We start from the raw sequence: 19,844 nt of genomic DNA, 5'->3' as shown, positions 1-19,844 counted from the left end.
AGGGGTCCATCATGGGTCTGTCTTGAGCCCCTTTCTGTTTTATCATGGCCATAAAATGTTGATAAACCATAAAAAGTAACAAAAGAGTTAAATTTATGCCATAAATTTGTTTTTTGGTGACAATTGCTCAGCTAATTTAATTGAAAGATGGTAGGCTGGCTAGGGACTCATATAGTCCCTCGTAATTGTTCAGATGCAGGTGACAAAAAGGGTAACAGTAATTGCAGGAATCGTCCTGGCAGGCATAATGCAACTGTTGCAGGAATCATTTCAAAGGGTTTGTAGGCTTTACTTGTTCCTGGTTGCATGACTGGGGTAACCTTTAATATATGGGCTCGTATATCCAACCTTTCTTCACAGTTCTTAACTGGCGGCTGAGGATATCCTATTCCACCCCTCCATCCCCGCATGTGCACAAAATGGAACACAAGGGACATGAAATGTCCACTGACTGTGGCTGCTGTTTAAGGGTTAACCTTATACAGTAACTTCAATGAAAGCTAATTTTAGGGAATATTTTTAGGAAAAAATCACCTTGTACACTGGCAAACACGTTACATTGTGTGTACTTGAAGCTTGAAAACCTTTCTACTCGTGAATGCTACAGTTTTGACCTAAGAATATTTTCCAGGATATTTTTTAGAGAATTGTGACCGGGAAGATTTGGATCATGAATTTTTTTATCATAATTCAATTTTGGCTTTTGACTGGTGAATTACAAATAAAAAACCCCTAATTGGGTAGGGTATGCTGTTGATATACCGTATTAAGAATGTGGTAAAATAAGTTAACTATTTTTTAACAGGTGGCTGCAGTTGGCGATGGAGAATTGAACCAAGAAGCTGGCGACCCCACTGCCATTCAGTACACCCCACTTGATAATGGAGCAGCTCTTGGGAACCAGGACCAGAAGCTGTGGGGCACTGAGACACTCATCCCTGCATCCTCTGCATCACTTCCTCGCCCAACCAACTACCAGGCAGAAGGGATCATCAAACGACTCCAGGACAGGTAGCCACCACCCAACAACAACAGCCCAAGACCGGGCCCAGCCGTCCTGCCTTTTTACGGTTGAGCCTTTCGAAGATTAAAGGGCTTGCCCACAGTCATTTAGCCAGTGATGTCCTCGATGCTCTGGCTGTAGCATCGATAGCATTTCAGTTCTCGCTGTTGCCTTTCGCATTTCAGGGACATTATATCTGCCACTACAAGTACTCTTGATTATATAGTATCACATTTGACACTTGATTTAGATGATTGTAGTGTGCCAGTAAGTTTGCCCCATACATGATTTGATGTGCATTAATTTTCAGACCAAATATCCGTATTTTCCGTGAGACCAGTTTAAATTCATGAAATGCACCCCAAACTTTGTGGTGGGTAAGAAGTCACTATTATTCACCAAGGTACAATATAGATATAACATCTATACATTCAGCAAGTTTTGGATGTCACAGATCATTCTTAACAATAAAGTCCAACTGTTAACACATGTTAAGAAACAGGTTTTTCTGAAGTTAATTTGGTTCGTCAAAGTGATTATTGTTCACATTATACGTATGTTTATTTTTGTTTACAACGGGATGGAGTAAGTGCAGAATCCCTCGCAAAACATCATTTCATATCATCAGCTTAATGTCCGGTGTTACTGGTTGAATGATCATGCAGGTTGCATTTTAGAAGGTTCTTTAAGTAATTCATTTTTTACACTTCAATTCAGTCCTTATATGTGTGTGTGTGTTTATTTGCTCATAATTGTGGCCACCTTGCATAATGGTGCAAAAAGGTCTGAAAGAGTGAAATAGACTCTGTCTTTTTCTTTAATATTTACCTGTTCATTGTCACTAACAAAATGCTTCCCTTACACGCAGTCTGTTGATCACTATTGTCAATGTACAGCTCACTATGCCGCCTTAAGTTTCCGTTACTGAGGTCTTGAAAATAGTTATCTGGATGGCGTCACCTCTGTAATACAGTAGACTGAAACCATCCTCCTCTCTCGTGACTTTTTAACCCTACAGATTTTTCTTTCATTTCATTCTCGACTAATCCTACCTCATACTCTCGATATTAGTATAAGAGATTTTCATCTCTCCTACTTTTGATTTTGATGTATTCATTTGTAGAAACAGGTATCATTTCAATACAAAAAGAATGGGGATAAATATTTTATGGTGGAGACTTCTTGCTTGTTCTATGACGAGCTTCAACCCTTAAAAACTGTTAATGGACTTTCAACTTTTCATTTGATATCATAAGTTTTAAGTACTTTCCTCGTTTCTTCCTTATCAAACATAGCTCAATCTTTCAGCATCTTGCAGTTCCTTTCAATGTAAACTAAGTGACTCCCTCTTTTATATACTGTATATACGGTACATACAAAAACATTACTCTTACTTGCATTTGTCCTTAGTATATCCTCCTACATATTTCCTTAAATCTATTAACCAAATTTTCCCAATTCCTTCCCTGATTCAGCTAGAACAACAACAAATTCTTCATACAACATCCATGGTAAATACTATTCAGTGCCATCATGGTATTCCACATGCAGCACCTCACAACCTGGTCTCACCCACAGCCTATGCAGTACTGTATAGGTACTATACTCTACCACATGATCCTCATTGATTTCCATCTTTTACTTCAGATTACTAATTCAAAGTGCCATTTCTCCTTAAACATTTGTTCCAATTAAAAATGTTGGTAGTCCTCAGCAGTCTTTAATGCTTTCTATTATTATCATTAGTCTATATTAATCCATTATGGGGTGAAGGCCATCCCCATATTCTTCCTTAGTCTATAATCTCAAGCATATCCTGACCATTTCAAACCTGAAAACATTATCATTTTATCTTTCCAACTAAAGGTTGGTCTTTCTTTTTTTTTATCCCTGTATCTTATGGTTTCTACTGGAGAACCTCCATGATCCTATTTCTTTAAAAGATTACAACTTGTGAACATTCAATATTTTTCTCATGGACGTAGTGCTTGTGTGAGACTAAAGATCTTGAGCATTTGAACATAGATGTGAGAGTGCACCATGGCATGTCATGATACATGACTGCAAATAACAGATAATAGCATACTGTACATATATACATGCAGTCATGCCTTTGGGACTCACTTTCACAGGTTTCCATGGTAGCACTGAATGGAAATTACAAAACTTGTATTACTCAGACTGTGTTGTTTCGTTAGCTGAGTTAGGCAAGGAGTTTAACAATGTGGTTAGTGATCATTTTGATGCAGTGTGGAGAAGTTTATTGTGGGTTAATGCTAAGAATAATATATATATAATTTTTTTCTTTCTATACAAGCATATGCTATCTTTATGCCTCCTCCACTTTTGTGTGGGATGGATCAAGAGTTAGGAAACTTGAAGATGGAAAGAAATAGTAGGGAGAATGGTGTAAAACACTTGTAGAAAGCTTCAGGGAAATGATGGACCAAAAAGTGGAAATATCCACACATGTTTGGTCATATCCTCAGCATGCATACTCAGTATACAGAGTGAAAATAATTTATAGCATGGGCATCGTCAGTGAGATATTAACTTGGACAAATAAGAATAAGTTTATGTAGTTTAAACAAAAATGGTAAAAGGAGAACATAAGTTAAGAATAGATTAATACAATTGAGAAGAGTTGTAGCATCTCTTAGGGCCTGAGTTTGTAATGAAATGTTCCAGAAGCATAACTTTTATATTTTATTTTTTAGATAAAAAGCTCTAGTTTTTAAGTACTGTACAGGTAAGTCTTGGGTGAGAGTGGAAGAGAGGTACATGATTTGCATATAACTTCAGTTATTACAGAGAGGTTAAGGAAGCCAAAGAAAGTGACAAGATAGTCACCTAAATCCAAAATTATTAATATAGTGTGTTAGTATAATATAATAGAACTTGTGAGGTGAAAGGCTTGTAAAAATATGTGAAACATTATGATGTGCTTGAACAGATGAAGGATTTAGTGGAAATGTTTGAGTGTACATCTTTATGTAGGGGTCAGGAAGAGGGAGGAATGAACATTTCAAGTATTCATAGCTAGTAAATGAATTGGTGACAGTTAGATTAGTATATCAAAGAGCTGATGCTATAGGAATAACAGTATGTGTCAAAGAGAAAGTTTCTTGTGTAAAGCTAATACTGTAACTGGAAGGAAGGCACAAAACATGTGTGTTCAGATGGATCAACCAATACTGTACTGAACTGAACCGAATCATTCTATTAACGTTGAAGACAATTTACTCGCATACTAAAGATAATTTACAGAAAGTTATGAATATCTAAGTAGACTGTAAGAGGCCCAGCTTGTGTGAATAAGAATCTAAAGTAAAGGAAAATAAAAATTTTTGGTAATAGTATCATGATAACATACTTCATGGACTGCTTAACTATCTCAAACTGTACACTGTTCTTTAAAAAGCTGTTATCTCTTTCTCTGTCTTTTACCTTTCAGTAAGCCCTAAATTTACATAAGGGTTACACTATTCTTGAAAACTTCATGTATGTACTGTACAGTCTATAAAAACATGCAAAATAAACTTAACTGCTTGTTGGAAATACAGGGGCAAGTTTTGTTTTGTTTTTATTTTTTTTAATTGGTGGTTCAATCTGTAGACAGCCATCCAAGAGCTTGATCACCACAGTCACAACTATACTTTAAATTTAGCAGAAGCTGTGTATGTATTTCAAATGCATGAAGCTCTTTTGAGAATCTACAGAAGTAGAATTTGTGCAAGTTGAGGGTTTACTGTTTACTTCTCTGTATTTGTCTTTTTATTTTCAATTGCGTGTCTGCCAATATAAACTTTCTACTTTTCATATTGATTTCTTTAATATGTAAGCAGATTGTGTTGACAACATGCTCACTTAATAGTCAAACTAATATCCAGGGAGTAGACCAGTTGACATTGGTTGTCTATACAGTACACGTAGAGCTTTGGAGCAAGTAAAGGGAATACATTTCTCTTCCATCTCACCCAAATGTGATAACAGGATTACACAAATATATCCAGCTTTGAGCAGTAAAATCTCTCATAACTTTATGGGTATTCTTAGGTTACTGCAGTTTTCATAATTTTTTATTGGACTTTGACAAACTCTTATTAAAACTTGTTAAGTCATCCCCCATCCCCAGCAATAGGAGGTGCATTTATTGAACACTTGAGCCTAGAAAAGGTTATCCAGAATAGATGAGGAAAAATATGAGTAGATAAAAAGGAGTATTAGTTGTACTCTGTTGATGAGGTGAAGTTCATCTGGTTGGTGGCTTGTGGGTGGGTGTGTGTGTAATTATTTTGATAGATACATGTACTAGGAAATGGTTAAGGAACATAAGCCACAGAAATAGAAGAGGCACTCAGTATTATGGGTCATACTATAGAAGGTAGAGTGAGATTAAATTTTATAGCTGAACAATATGCAAGGCAAAATACTGTACAGTATTTGATTGGACAGAACCTGAGGGATTTACTGTACTGTACTGTATTCCATGTTCTGTTTATGAAACTGTGGTACTCTGTTTTTGGGCAGTTAGTAGAAACCATTTTAAAAGTGTAGTCTAGTCCCATGAGTTGTTATATCCCCCTGCCTGGGTAAGGAAATCTCGCAGTTTCTATGCCGGTTTATAATTAAAAGTTGTCAGTCTGTAATCATAAGTTGGAGGAGTCAACTCATCCACTGGTTTTTAACAATTTCACTTGTCTGAATGTAAATAGTGTGTATGGGTGGGTGATGTGCATTCTTGAAAGTTACTGTGTGTTTGTAGGTCGACAAATCTCTAGCTCAACACCAGGTAGAGACATCAAATTTTCATTATTGATGGGATGAAGTATTTAAGGAACTGAAACAGTAAATCTTATTTTTCATAGGGGTTGATATTAATGATCATACTGTAAATATTATGCATAGTACAACTAGATCATGGGTAAAAATTTTATATCAAATAATAATCGTATAGATAATTGTTGGCTTGAAGAGGAATTAGTTGTCAATAAGTTGTGAGTTCCTCAGTCTGAATGTACTGTATCATGTTTTAGGTAGGATTTTGCAATTGCTAAAAAACATACAAGAAAATTGAATAACCGGTGAAGTAATGGAAAAGGTTAGTACAGTAATAGAAGCATCCAAAGTTGGGAAAGAAAAGTACTGTATCTGTATATCATCAGTATGTTCATAACCTGGCAGAGGGCTGTACCACAATAATAGTGTCATCAATGTGGAAGCTAATCTGGAATATTGAGACACCGGCATGTAATTAGTAAAAGTGAATATGTAATTAAATTGGAAGGTTGGAATCATTAAAATTCATGATTTTCACTGACAATAGAAAGTTCTGCCTGCTAATATTTTTATGGAACTTTTTTCTTCCATATTCCAACACCAACTAGATGCTTTAATTGCTAGAAATTTAGTAATTTCTGTATAAAAATGAACATAGTAAAGGGAAGATGGTAGAAATTGCTTGCAACTTCCATACACAAGTACAGACAGATTTTCTCAGTGTAATGATTAATCAAATTTTCACTATTAGTCATAAAGTCCATCCATCATCATATAGTAATTGCAGTGGAAGGTATCTGCTAAACAGATGGATAGTTTGTACTGGTGCAACAAATGATAAATATAATTGTAAATATGAATACGATGACTGTATTATAGAAAGCTATTATCAAATGAAAACTACAGTACCGGTACTTGAATGAACAGCAGATGTAGAGGGTTTAGAGTTTAGATATTAAATGTATTTAGTGGAAGTTGGAGTATGAAGCATGAATTAGAAGAATTTGTGAAGATTATCATGTCGAAGGAGCCCTGAGGGAAGGGTGTCTACCATTACAGTCGGTGGGGAACAAATATTAGCCTTTAGTTGACTTAGAACTGCTACTCACACTTTGTTTTAATAGCCAAAACTTTTGTAAGTTTGTTTCCTTCCTCCTTCAGAATAATCTGTTCAGTAGTGTTGTACTGTGTATATTAAGTGTTCTCATTGTTTTACCAGCTTTTTAGAATCATTTGTTTTTCAGCTGGCAAGAACTGCTTTTGAATCAATTTTACGTCTTGTGTCTTCCCTTTTGTCTCGCCCAAAACAGCCGTGCAAGTCTTGAGGAGGTTTACCGGCGGCACCAGACAGAGGCGGATACTATAATAGATGATCTGGTAGCATGCAAGTCGACCATAACCCGCTGCAACCTGGAGCAGCATCCCTTGACCAGCATCTTCCAGTTTTATCAAGATATCCGTGGGTATGTCACTGACTTAAGAGACTGTCTGAATGAAAAGGTGGGTTCACACGCAACCTTGCAATCTTATTCTATGGAAGTGAAAAGATTATTGATAGGAATTGGGTAAGGGCAGTTGGATTGTCTTTTAACACAGTCCAATGGATCAACAAACATGAAAAGAAAAGATGTGTCATACAGTTTAAAGATTGGTTTTCTAATTTATAAGACACTGGGCGGTATTTCACTCGTGCAGTTGCTTACAACCCATATACAGTACTTAGTGGTTGGGTAAGTATCACTGCAAGGGGTGCTGATGATTATCAAGCAATGATTCTCTGTGAGTATATATAACTGAATTAAGAAGCATATACTTTCAGGAGTAAACATATTTGAAGGTAAGGAAGAAGCTTACTTTGAAATGTCTTGAGCTTTGCTTTTACATTATACAGTAAACTGATGCAGTTTAAAGATTGAAATCAGTAAATTTAAAATTCTGCCTCACGTCAGAAATATACAGAAGAGATGTGTAAAAAGGAGAAAGAGAATAGATTTAACTTTAGATAAACATACTGGAGACTACATTTGGATTGTATGTATGTAGGCACTTCAACGTAAGGTAGGTAATGTCACTGTAATTATCTTCAGTAATGTATATTATAAGAACATTGTTTTTTATTTTTTTGGCATTTTATTAATATTTGTCATCTGAATGAAGTATCAATGGCCAAGAGTGTAAAGTTTTGTTTGTACATTATGTACAGTCAAAGAAAAAAGTCACAAAGTCACACGTTACCACCTTCCCCCCCTTGCGTTATGTTCCGAAACCCATGACGAAGAATTTGGGTAAGGTGACAGTGAAGCTTTGAGGTTCGAGTCTGAATGCGGAACTTAACCAAAATTCTTTGTCGTGGGTCTCAGAACATACGTGGTAAATGTAACGTGACCTTCTTTGATTGTACATATGTATTTTCCATAATGTCTAATTGATCTAAAAACCATACATATATATACTTGTTGTACAGTTTAAATTAGGATTCCACATCTAAAATATTTCAGTTTTTCTAAGTATACCTGTACTTACTCTAAGGAAACTATATTTTCATTTAATATACATCTAAGAACCTTTTAGTGTATGTTAGACTTTTTTATCACCTTACAAAAAAGCTTTGGGAATGATATACCGGTAGTCATGGTGTTGTCAATTTGATTGAAGATAAATAGTTTCTACACAGGAGTTAAAAGTTATGTTAGGTGCATTGTAATCAAACTCGGTATGTGTGCTAGGTTGACCCTGATAACAGCCATAGCTTGGTGACTTGAGTAGAATGCACACCATGATATTTGTGGTTTAGGACCCAGGTATTGCTAGGACTACAGTAATAGAATCAGTCTACCTCCTTGTTGCAAGAATAGTCTTTAAATGACTACAAATCTACTGGACGTTTCTTGCAGAGAAAATAAGGGGCTGAAGTATGCCCCAATGTGACACTAACGTGTGAATTACCAAGCTGAATCAGTCTGGCATTTTAGATGTATTCCAGGATCACCTACTAAGTTTCAATGAATTTCCACTATCCATAAGGTGGGAAGGTGTCTTGAGTCACCAAGCTATGGGATCAGTCATAAAGAGGGATTTCAGGAGCAGTCCTTCATACAGTATATGAGTTACTGCCCTTTGTTTAGTGACTTGAGCAACAGAAGCTATCTAGAGCATAGGGATAAATGATGTGCTCCATGTACTAGTGTGACACAGCCTCCAAAAGGAGAGAAAACCTATTTAGTAGGTGGCAAGGTAAACTTTAAAATGTACCTCTGTACTATACAACCCCAATATGGCCAATACATCTAACTTGGCGAGTCACTTGCCAGTGTGATATCATGATTTGCAAACCACATAATTTCTGGCCATTTCATGAACCTTCTTGTGATGAGATAAATTTATCTTCAGTAGGGACACCAGTGCTGGGAGTTCTTGGGTCCTAATCCAAAAAATTGCAGTTTACACTTTCCTTGTGATACCAAGTGAAGGATTTTTAAGTCATAAAAGTATTATATACATTGTTGTTGAAGCCTATCAGTTATAGGGAATCAGCCTTGTAATTGAGGAGTTTATTGGTTATGGTAGGTTGACATTTTAAGAGATAAGAAAGTAGATAAAAAAAGGAGATTAAAGTAAAAAAAAACACATACCGTAGTGTCCTAAGTGTTGTAGGAATATAAACAAGGGAATAACCCTGGCAAAAATTACTGTTGATAATGTATAATGTTTCTGGTAAGTCTAAAAATTTTCTACTCCTAATTTACATTGAAGTGGATAGTTTTGTCAGATTTAGACTCCTCCCAACTTCCCCAATATATTAAAATGTAAACTAGTACTGTAATACATTTGCTAAGGTAAGCATATTCATTATTTTATTGTACAGTGGTCCCTCGGTTAACGAACACAATTCGTTCCACAGTCGTTCGTTAACCGAATCCATTTTTTCAATGGGATATTGGGTAATTGGTTCCAGCTCACAGAAAAGTACATACAAAGTAAAAAAAAATGCAGTAAAGTACACTTACTTTGAGATGTGTATGTAGAAGGTTCCTGATGATGATGGGAATTAGAAGTGGGGGTGGAGGAGAAGGGAGAAGAGAAGGAAGTGGGGATGGAGGAGAAATCACCTTTCAGGGGACCCATGCTTGATGCAGTCATTTCACCAATAGAATTTTAAGTTCACTAGGTGTAATTCAAGATTATTTTATTTAAATCAACACTGCACTGCGCTATATACAGTATTATCAATATGTTAACTAAATTTCAGAATGACCAATAATTTTAATGTAAAAATGCAAAAATTCAAGACACCAACAAAATCAATTTTCACTCCACTGTCAACATAGCCAAACTGATGCCTGGTGACTGAGTCAAGTGGCTGATGGGCGCACAAAAAAATAGTTCCCTGTACTGCATATATTATCAATATGTTAACTAAATTTTAAAATGACTAAATATAAAAAATGCACAAACATTAAAGAGCACAACTTTCTTGATATTTACTCCACTGGAAATGAATGTAAACATAGAACAGATTACTGAATTGGCAGACTAGCCCACCAGCTGATCAGCTAATGCTCACAACAAAGCGTGTTGTTCGTAAGGATTTCGTTAATCGAAGTTTTGTTCGTTAACTGAATTGAAGATCCTTATGGAATGTAATTCATTAACCAAAATTTTGTTAATCGAACCATTCGTTAACCGAGGGACCACTGTACTTAAATTCTGATCTTTATTCAGATCTGTCTTGATTCACATCGGGTATTGGAGATGTTTTTTTAACACCAAATGAATACTTGTACACAACTTTCCACACATACTGTATATCAGGGTTATGTAAAATTCCATCCAGGATTTTTTTGAACCTGATGCACCTTACCTCACTTGGAAACACCAGTTAGAGGCACAACCAGCTGGCATTCCTGAGTTTGAATAGTGGACTAATTTCTAATAATATATACTTATATACAGTACTGTAATGCTGAAACTGAAATGGGGTACCGTTGTGGGATCCTGGCATTGTGAATTACAAAAACAAAAATACAGAAAAATTATGGAACTGGATTAAGTATGTAAGATAAGATACTAAATGAGAAATCATACATCAGCATATTTTTAGAACTATGAATACAGTACTGCTTTAAACTTTACAAGTGGTGGTGATGAGCTAAACCCAGGAACATCTTTATTCTCTTGATACAATATAACACCAGAGGCCAAAACAAAACCCCCCCAAAATTAGATACATTTGAGTAAAAAAAAAATAAAGATTAAAATTATTTAACTGTACAGCTTAATACATTTTCAGTACACATACGGTATATAGTTAATAAATTTCCCATAAGGAGTATAATTTCTTTTCTGTACAGTTTACCATAAGGAGCATATTCTAGGTGATAACTGAAGAATTGTCTTTAAAGTTTCAAGATGTATTTTGTAATATATTAATTGCCTTTCTAAGATCTGTTTTATACTTAACATGTTGCATTGTATATAGTTCTGCCTTCATGGCAGTGTCAGATTCAGATACTGTACCATGGTGTTCTGGATGGTATGCAAAACACAAGAGCTGTTTACTTAGTTTGTTAAACTACTGAATGAAATTTTAAATTCCTTCACATGGATAAGTGAATGCCACACAATCATCTCCCAGTTAAGCAGTTTTAACCCACAGTAATAAAACAAGTTAGTTTCTGATCTAAGACCAACACAATAGTTAATATCCTTATTGGTGTATCCCAGCTCTTAAAGGTGACAACCCTCATACCAAAAGGGTTAACATACTTCAGGGTCTTGAAGTGACAGACTGTTACTATGTACACTGTACCAAAGGCTCCACCAACACTACCAAGGTGTTGGCATCAACCGGCATTTGTTTGGTGGAATGTCCAAAGAGTTGATGATTCACTATTGTATGCAGTAGGCTACCAGTAACCCCCCTAACCTGACCCCTAGTTTACATAAGAAATTAAGATTTATATCATTTTGAGAGACAATAAAATGTACTAAAACTTGAAGATTTATAGAGAACCACTACACAGTATAACTCACATTATATAGAACATAGATTGTATTTATTATTTTTAGTCAAAGTACAGTAGTGACATACTAAATAGAAATTACTTGGGTAGAACTCACATAAATTTTGAAGTACCCTGTTCATTACATTATTAATTTATTGTACAGTATTTCATATTGTAAATATTATCAACACATTCTCCCGAGGAAGGCAGGTTTAAGTGTAATGTACTTTATTTACGTAATTTGAAAATTTTATATCACGTTGGTTTTCAAGACATTGGCCAATATTCATGTTTATTTTGTTTTTTAAGGTTTTGTTTGTCTGTTTCTTATATTTTCCCTTTATAAAGCATTTTTCCTTTGTTGATTTGCATTGAATGTTGTATCACTGGTGTTCTTATGGTGGTCTGTCATTTCCATCAAGAACTGTATTTGTCTGTCAGTGGACAGTTTTGAGTGAATGTTCTCAGGTGTATGTCTTTAAGTAAACATTTTCTCTATGATGTTTTCAGTTGATTACAGTATTCTCTTTAGTGTCCCGTAGTGGATGGTCTGATATTGATGTTTCAGAGTGAATGTTTTCCAATGAGGATAACCCTGTGAAAATTTGTCTAAAGTTTCTATTGTATATACAATTTATTCCTGAAGATATCAGCTTTGGTATTAAACCTTAATAATTTTGAGTAAATACAACTTGTTGGTGCAGGGTGAAAGATTTATTGTATATGGATACATGGTTTTGATACTGGCATTCATATTTGCAGATCAGACCCTGGTTAGTGGTAACATACATACAGTACAGGATAGTTCTTCCCAGGAGGTGGCAATCCTTGTGTTTAGCTTATGTTGACCACATTACAGTACATTGCTTACTTTATATGCAGTGGCTGTTAAGCCGTCGCTGGTTGAATGGCTTGGTCGACACAGCCGAGGATGGCTGAATAGCCTGGCTCTCTATATAGCCATCCCGACTGCATGGACTACCAGGCTATTCAACTGGTGCCTGTTGAATAGTCACTATGTACTTTACACAGTATCTTTCTATCTCAGGAAAAATGTGGTAATGTAGGTTAATGACTGTTTGTGCAGTAATGATAAGCTATTGTTGGTTTGGCATTAGTATCCCCAAACAAGAATTAAGCTCTCCAGTAGAATATGATGTTTAAAAGAACTGAGCATCGGTTCTTGTAATATTTCAAAAGCTTTTTATTTATTTTTACTCTTGTTATTTAGGGTCACATTTAAATTGTACAGTTTCTTTTGAAAATAAATTAATACGTTGAAAATAGCCAAGAGTTGTGGAATGTTTGGGAGATTGAATGGGATGATGTGGTAGGGAATTTTTATGCAAAATAGCGGAATATATGTGGATGTGAGATCATATACAAAAGAACTACAGAACCCCTTTTTGTATGAAACAGAGAAACAAATTGTGTAGAAAAGATTATGCATACTGATTTTAGGGTAAATTCTATGAGAAAACGAAGTGTTTACAGAATTAATAGAAATTTGAGAAAATGACTACAGTAGTACAGTACATGTATCATATATAGTAATGGACTGAAGAATTTTATGGCATCTGATGGTTGAATGGAAGACTTCTGTATACTGTTGATAAGATTACTTTCACCTACAAAGTGTATTATGAGAAGGAGAAGGCATTATCCATGGGTTTGTTTGTTAAACTTTGCTGAAGTTTCTGTTTAAGTCCTGTTTCAAGTAATGTTGGTGTACAGTATTTTGATTTTGGGAGTATCTCAGGGATGGACTTTATTTACAAGGTGTTTACCTCTGTACCTGAGATGAGAATGGGTGGATATGAGTTACTAAACCTTCACAGTAGGGAATGAAATACTATAGGTATGTCATAATTACCTGCCATCATCATCTTGCTCCAAGGTTGAATTTGTTTGATTGGTGACCTATTTTGGTGATCTGGGTAGGAAGAGGATATTTGAATTGAAATGGATGATAAATTAGTAAGGGTATTTGAGAGATCTACAGCAACCCTATTTGAAATGGTGGAAGTATGGATTAGTACAGTACATTGGCTAGAGAAAAAATGTGTTAAAATTTATAAATACAGTATTGAAGGAAGAAGCTTTGCAAGCCATCCAAGAAACCTGTGGAAAGGAAATTGGTTAAATGTAGAATGTTGAAAAAAAGCTTCTATGGAGAAGCATTTGGTATAGTTTTGTGTGGCACTGTGTTATCCTACTTTATAAAGATCTTGGTAAAGGTGAGTGTATGTTTATTGAGTGAAACAGGTATTGGCTGAAATCTCTTGGAGTTAAAGAATATGACAGAGTTACCCTTCATAAATACAAAAAATTCCACAATAGATTTACTGTACATGTTTTCCTACACTACTGTAGATATCTCATTATTTCCATGTACGATACATCTTTCTCCCAAATGCACAGTTTTCTTACAACAATAAGAATATTACATATGGAGAAAACCAGTTATATTTACTCAAATGTCAATTTCCTAAAAGAAACTGAATAACGGGGGCATTCTGTCGGCAGGTCCCAGATATCAGCGCTCTAGAGGATCAGGTGTATATTCTTTACCGCCAGCGAGCACAGAAGGTGGTACAGCGCCGACGACAGGATGTCAGAGATCAGAACGATGAATTTTCACCGTTTGCAGGTAGGTTTTCCTTACATATAATGTACAGTATAGCTTAAGCAATCAAGATATACACAGGACTTGGGATGAGTATCCTTTTTAGGGAAGACATGAAAAAAGGTACAGTAATATGTAGCCAGTGTAGGATTTTGCTGTCATGTAATGCAATCTTATCAATATGTTTCACACACTTGTAAATACATATAGATCATATGTATACATAGTTACATACATGCTGAGAACCCTGTGGATGTGGGTGGGTGGGTCGGAAGTTGCCAACAGAGACTACATTCCATGGCACCATGCCCTTATTTAACAAAGGAAGTGTTAGTTTAGATGTAAAAAATGGATGTGTTAAGGTGTTTTGAAAAGGTGGAACTGTATATATAATTTATGATATTTTCATTTTTTTTGTCTGATTTTTTTACTAAAACAACCTCTAAAAGCTTTATTTCAACTGCTTCTTGAAGTTTACACGAGTTCTAATATTTCCTCAAGGACTTTACAAACAATAATATTTTTTTTTTTAGATTACTACAGTATTTTCTGTACAAACCCATTAGATACTATATTTAGATATTTAGGCTGGTACTGTACAGCACTGTATTGCTGTGAGGGAGGAGAATGGATACATGCATGACAGGCTGTGTGCGACTTTTTGCATTTTTTTATCCACTACTGAATTTTGATAGGGCAGCATTGATCCTTCGTTTAGTTACTGTACTCATATAGTGAAATGGGTTTTGTAACATCACGTGTACAGTATAGAGATGAGGAGTTTGTAGTATAAGTTAAAATTTTACATGAACCAATTGGGTTTCAAAGTGAGCAGTTACTGTGAACCGTACTATATTGATAATCTGTTTAACATGTACTTTTCTCCTCATGAAAAGGGAATGTTAATTGCAATATAACCATACGGTATTACATTTATAGGAAAAGGTGCTACTGGTGATGAATATCGGACAAGGAGAGCAGCGGAACGGGAAGGTCGCCGCACTCGCAGACGGAGAGAGCGGGAGAAGAAAGGGGATGTCAATCATCACGATGGGATGTCAACTGATGATGAAGAGTCACAGTCAGAAATACAACTCATGCAGTCTGAACTAGGTGTGTATAAGGGGTATTCAATGTGAGGAAAGCTTGTAATTCACAAAACTATATACAGTAAAACTCCCTATAGCTCAGTACATATGGGCCTGAGGCCTTGCCGAGTATTCAAATGTGCCGACTTATCAGTAATGAGCCAATATTTATATAATTAATAAAAACAGAGTTATATCAGGTACTTACAACAGCAAAGGCCGATTTCTTGATGAACTTTTAAGAGGCAAATGAACTGTACTGTATACTGTATTATATGCAACTTTTGGCATTGTACAGTACAGTAAATTGTTCTGATCAATTTATGCTACTGTGTGTACTGCACACTTTATACATAATGACACTTCACAGGTACTGCAAATAATTGTTCTAACAAACTTAAGACTATTGTACACTCTATACATAGCACTTTACACTATCTGTACAGTACCACTTCACAGGCACTTAATCACTGTCAGAAGGTCTACCTGTGATGAAAGGCGTTCGTAAACTGATGCTCATGGGCTTGTCAAGCGTGGGCTGGCTTGCCAAGTTCTCATGCCAGAATTGGCTCTCGCTTACTTTGCACCAATTTACCAACAATTGAAAAATGCAATGGTTATACAGTGCCATGCTGGCTTATCACAAATTACGACTTACTTGATTCCGAACTATGGGGGTTTTACTGTATGTTTGACTAAATTCCATTCTCAGTGCATCTCAAAAGATTCATCTCAGGAATTTGTATTCTCATAACCAGTCTACTAATACAAACTCCTGTTTCACATGGAAGAAGCCTTATCAAAGTTGATAGTTCAAACTTCCTCATCTCATTCTGCTTTTCCTTGTGAGGAATAAGCTATAGAGCTGTATTTGTAAAAAGTTTTGATTGGTCACATCACTTACGGTAGTCATTACAGAGACTTAAAACTTATATACCTGTACTAAATAAAATTTCTTTTAATTTTAATGCTGAGCCTTTACATCACAACTAACATATTCATTTAATGTTATTGACCACAGAACACATTGCCTCTGAAGCACGCAAAATATTTGAAGATGTAGAAGATGACTTCTCTCAGTTAAAACGCATCATGGCAAGGTTTGAGGAGTGGCGTAGTAAGGATGGCCCCACATACTCAGATGCTTATGTGTCCTATAATTTACCCAAAATATTTGCTCCCTATATAAGGTCAGTACCACAGAAAATTATGTATTTAGTGTACGAGATGTGGAAATGGTAACATTGAGTTTTATATAAATTTCATGAGTTTTTTAAGGGATTCCTAAGAAACTTGATAGATTAGACAGAATTTGTATTTAAGAAAAAAAATTGCAGGACCATGTTCACAAAGTGGTATTTTTATACAAGTTTCAGAAAAATTATAACAAATAAAATAGGGAGTTACACTATAGACCCCTTGTGTGACAGTAAAATGGACTTAACAGTGTAGTACAATATGGACCCCACATTCATATTTTATATGCTCAGAAACCTATTATATAAAGTGCATGATCCTGATTTAAATTTTGTGGAATTCTCTCATCAAGAATATGGTATGAATTTCATCTTCCTGGTATGTCTTCCACATTATATTTGATAAAGTAATGCACTAGTATTGTACAGTTATATAGATATACTGACTGCCTCTTACCTTCAAATGACAATCTAATACTGTACATGTGAGGCACAGTAGCATAGAAATTATATTGCACCTTTGTCTTCCCTGCAGACTTCAGATCTTATTATGGAATCCACTAATGAGAGATAGTGACGGTATAGAAGTTGAACGAATGAAATGGTTTAACCTTCTCCTTCTCTATGGTACAAATGATAACTCAGAGGACGATCCTTCGCGTTTGAGGGAAGATCCTGACCGCAAGCTCATGTCACATCTTGTAGAAAAAGTAGTTTTGGTAAAACTAAAAGGTAGGAGTCATTCTTTTTTATTATCATATAGGTGTGATGTATTAAGCATTATTTAGTCTTAAACATTAGTATATAGTATAAAGATTAAGTATGTTATTAATTGTTCAACCTGTGAGGGGCAAGAGTACAGTATTTGGCTAAATGTTGTCTGATTGATAAAACAAGGAATGAATAATATTTTGCTTCCTACTCAGCTGGGGCCAGCATTTGATGAGACAACTTGAGAAGCAATGAGTAGGGTCAGAAATAAGCCTCCAAATATAACTTATTAAAGAAATGAAATGAAAAGAAATATTACAAAATTCACATGAAGCAATCTTTGACTAGTAAAAAAAACAAAGCATCAGGTATGGAGTGAAGTCTTTACTGGTTGGGATGGTAAAGTTTAATCCAATTAATTTATCGGGTACAAGGAATTAGTAATCATTTGTCTGGGCAACTTTTTTAATACAGTAACTTAAAACAAATATAAATAATTAGATGAACGTTTGTATGGGGATGTAATCATTGTGTTTAATCACATTGATCTAAAACTACTTCAAGGTCCAATGATCATAACTCGTGATCAACTTGGGAAACTCCCTATAACACTCCACCTCTATATGTACCCAGGAGTAATAAAGTTTCTTCAGTGAGACTTAAGTAACACATGATTGGGAATACAGTACAGGTATCATCAATCTTGATCCAAATTCTCAAAAAAAAATTACATTAATACTTCCCCCTTGTTGAGGATGAGAAAATATGTGTATTTATTGTAGTTTTAAGTATCCTTTAACATCTATTTTAGTCAGAGTCTTTGTGTTGTATCTTAAGTCTGCTGGTAGTAGGTGCTCTCATGTCAAAAGCTAAGAGGACAAATGAATTTTATGTCTTAATATTTGCTAATTTTGAACCTATCTTACAGTCTTTTGCTTGATTAACCCTTAAACTGTAACTGTATGTGTGTGTAAACAACACTAGAAAAAAATCTTAAAAGCAAATTACTATACCTGTAAATTCTTATGCAATTAAAGAAATGCATGCAGATGTATAAAAAAAAATAGATCCTTTATCTACTTTTGTTTGGCCTAAGTGGAGTACAGTACTTAAGTGAGTGTGTGGGGGCTGAGCAACTAGGAGGCAGGAGCTGGGGAGGGGGAGTCACTCTGGTAGACCGCGACAAATGTACATCTTCCATGTTCTCTAAGACTGTACGGAGGGCTTAAGTGCTGCTTAGGTGGTGTGAGAGATTTATTGGGCCACTTGACACATATTTTGAATGCTACACTTGGTGATCAATATTAAAACTGCTTGAAAATCTTGTCATTAAATGGTGCTTTTTTTCTTGTTCCCCTTTGAGCTCAGTAAAATCGTCTGGTATTAGCCAAATAAAATGTTAAAAGTGGTGTTCCCATAGTGAAGGGGTTCAAGGTTAACAATGTGTGCATAATTCATTAATAAATTATAGACCTAATGCTCTGGGATGTTTTTGATTTCTTCAAAAATATATCTCCCCCTTTGCTATTTCTGTATTCTTTTAATTTTATTGTCATGTGATTTTTCTTTAGGATGTAGAATAAGTAAGAGCACCTTGAAAAAAGGGCAAAATTATTAATGATACATTCTCTTTCCCAGAAATTATTGGGTGTTGGTGGGACCCTTTATCTCACATACAAACGGTGAGGCTTGTCAACATGGTGAGACACTATGCAGAGGCCTACCCAAGCTTAGGTCCAACTTCTAAAACCTTGAAAGATCTCACTCACGCCATCATCTCTAAGATCAGAGATGCAATAGACAATGATATTTTTATTCCAATGTTTCCTAAAAAGTAAGTATTCTTTACCCTTTTGTTGTTTTGAGTATATCAACCATATACAAGTACAGTATATGGCTGTTATTCTTTAAGACCAGTTAGCTATATAAGATGATTGAGGAAGCATTTTTAAAATATATTGAAAAAGCTTTAAAAGTCGAGATATAGAATTTACTCCCTCTTCTTCCCTTCGTCATAAAAGACAACTAAATTACGTGGATTAGTAAATTACCTTTACTACTGTACATTTGTTATTTGAACACAAGTGATGTAGAACTTGCAATGATCTGTGATAAGTATTACAAATACAGATATTCAATGGAAAATGAAAGAAGTAAGTGAATGTGAAAAAGATTAGAAGTGAGAAAAGATATGTGTACCAGATTGATGGTTCTAAATCAGTAATTGTCTTGCTTTATAAATGTAACGCTGAAATAAATTAATAAAGCACAGAGAAAAAAAATATAATGACCAAAGTTGTCAATATATGCGATAAGATTGTGAGTAATGTCTAATTGGTGGGAAGAGGTGAGCACAGAGTGTACTTGAAGGAATGCTTCTGCCATTATGTATGGTCATACAATTTCAGGTATTTTAGGTCAGTGATAAATCAACAC

At 35.2% G+C, this 19,844-nt stretch overlaps 1 protein-coding gene across 1 annotated transcript in view; it reads left to right on the top strand.

Annotated features, from left to right (window-relative positions):
* LOC121861776 (PAX3- and PAX7-binding protein 1-like) overlaps positions 1 to 19,844 on the top strand; it is a 36,182-nt gene that overhangs the window by 12,068 nt on the left and 4,270 nt on the right. The window contains exons 7-13 of the mRNA XM_042359668.1: positions 806 to 1,011; positions 7,093 to 7,282; positions 14,314 to 14,437; positions 15,353 to 15,526; positions 16,523 to 16,691; positions 17,233 to 17,429; positions 19,047 to 19,242. Of these exons, the coding sequence (XP_042215602.1) occupies positions 806 to 1,011; positions 7,093 to 7,282; positions 14,314 to 14,437; positions 15,353 to 15,526; positions 16,523 to 16,691; positions 17,233 to 17,429; positions 19,047 to 19,242 (1,256 nt within the window). The remainder of the gene's footprint in view (positions 1 to 805; positions 1,012 to 7,092; positions 7,283 to 14,313; positions 14,438 to 15,352; positions 15,527 to 16,522; positions 16,692 to 17,232; positions 17,430 to 19,046; positions 19,243 to 19,844) is intronic.

This window comes from Homarus americanus, unplaced genomic scaffold, assembly GCF_018991925.1.
Source record: "Homarus americanus isolate GMGI-L3 unplaced genomic scaffold, GMGI_Hamer_2.0 scaffold8148, whole genome shotgun sequence".
NCBI classification, from domain to species: Eukaryota; Metazoa; Arthropoda; class Malacostraca; order Decapoda; family Nephropidae; genus Homarus; species Homarus americanus.
The sequence above is the reverse complement of the archived record's forward strand: the minus strand, read 5'-3'. Positions and strand labels throughout refer to the sequence as shown.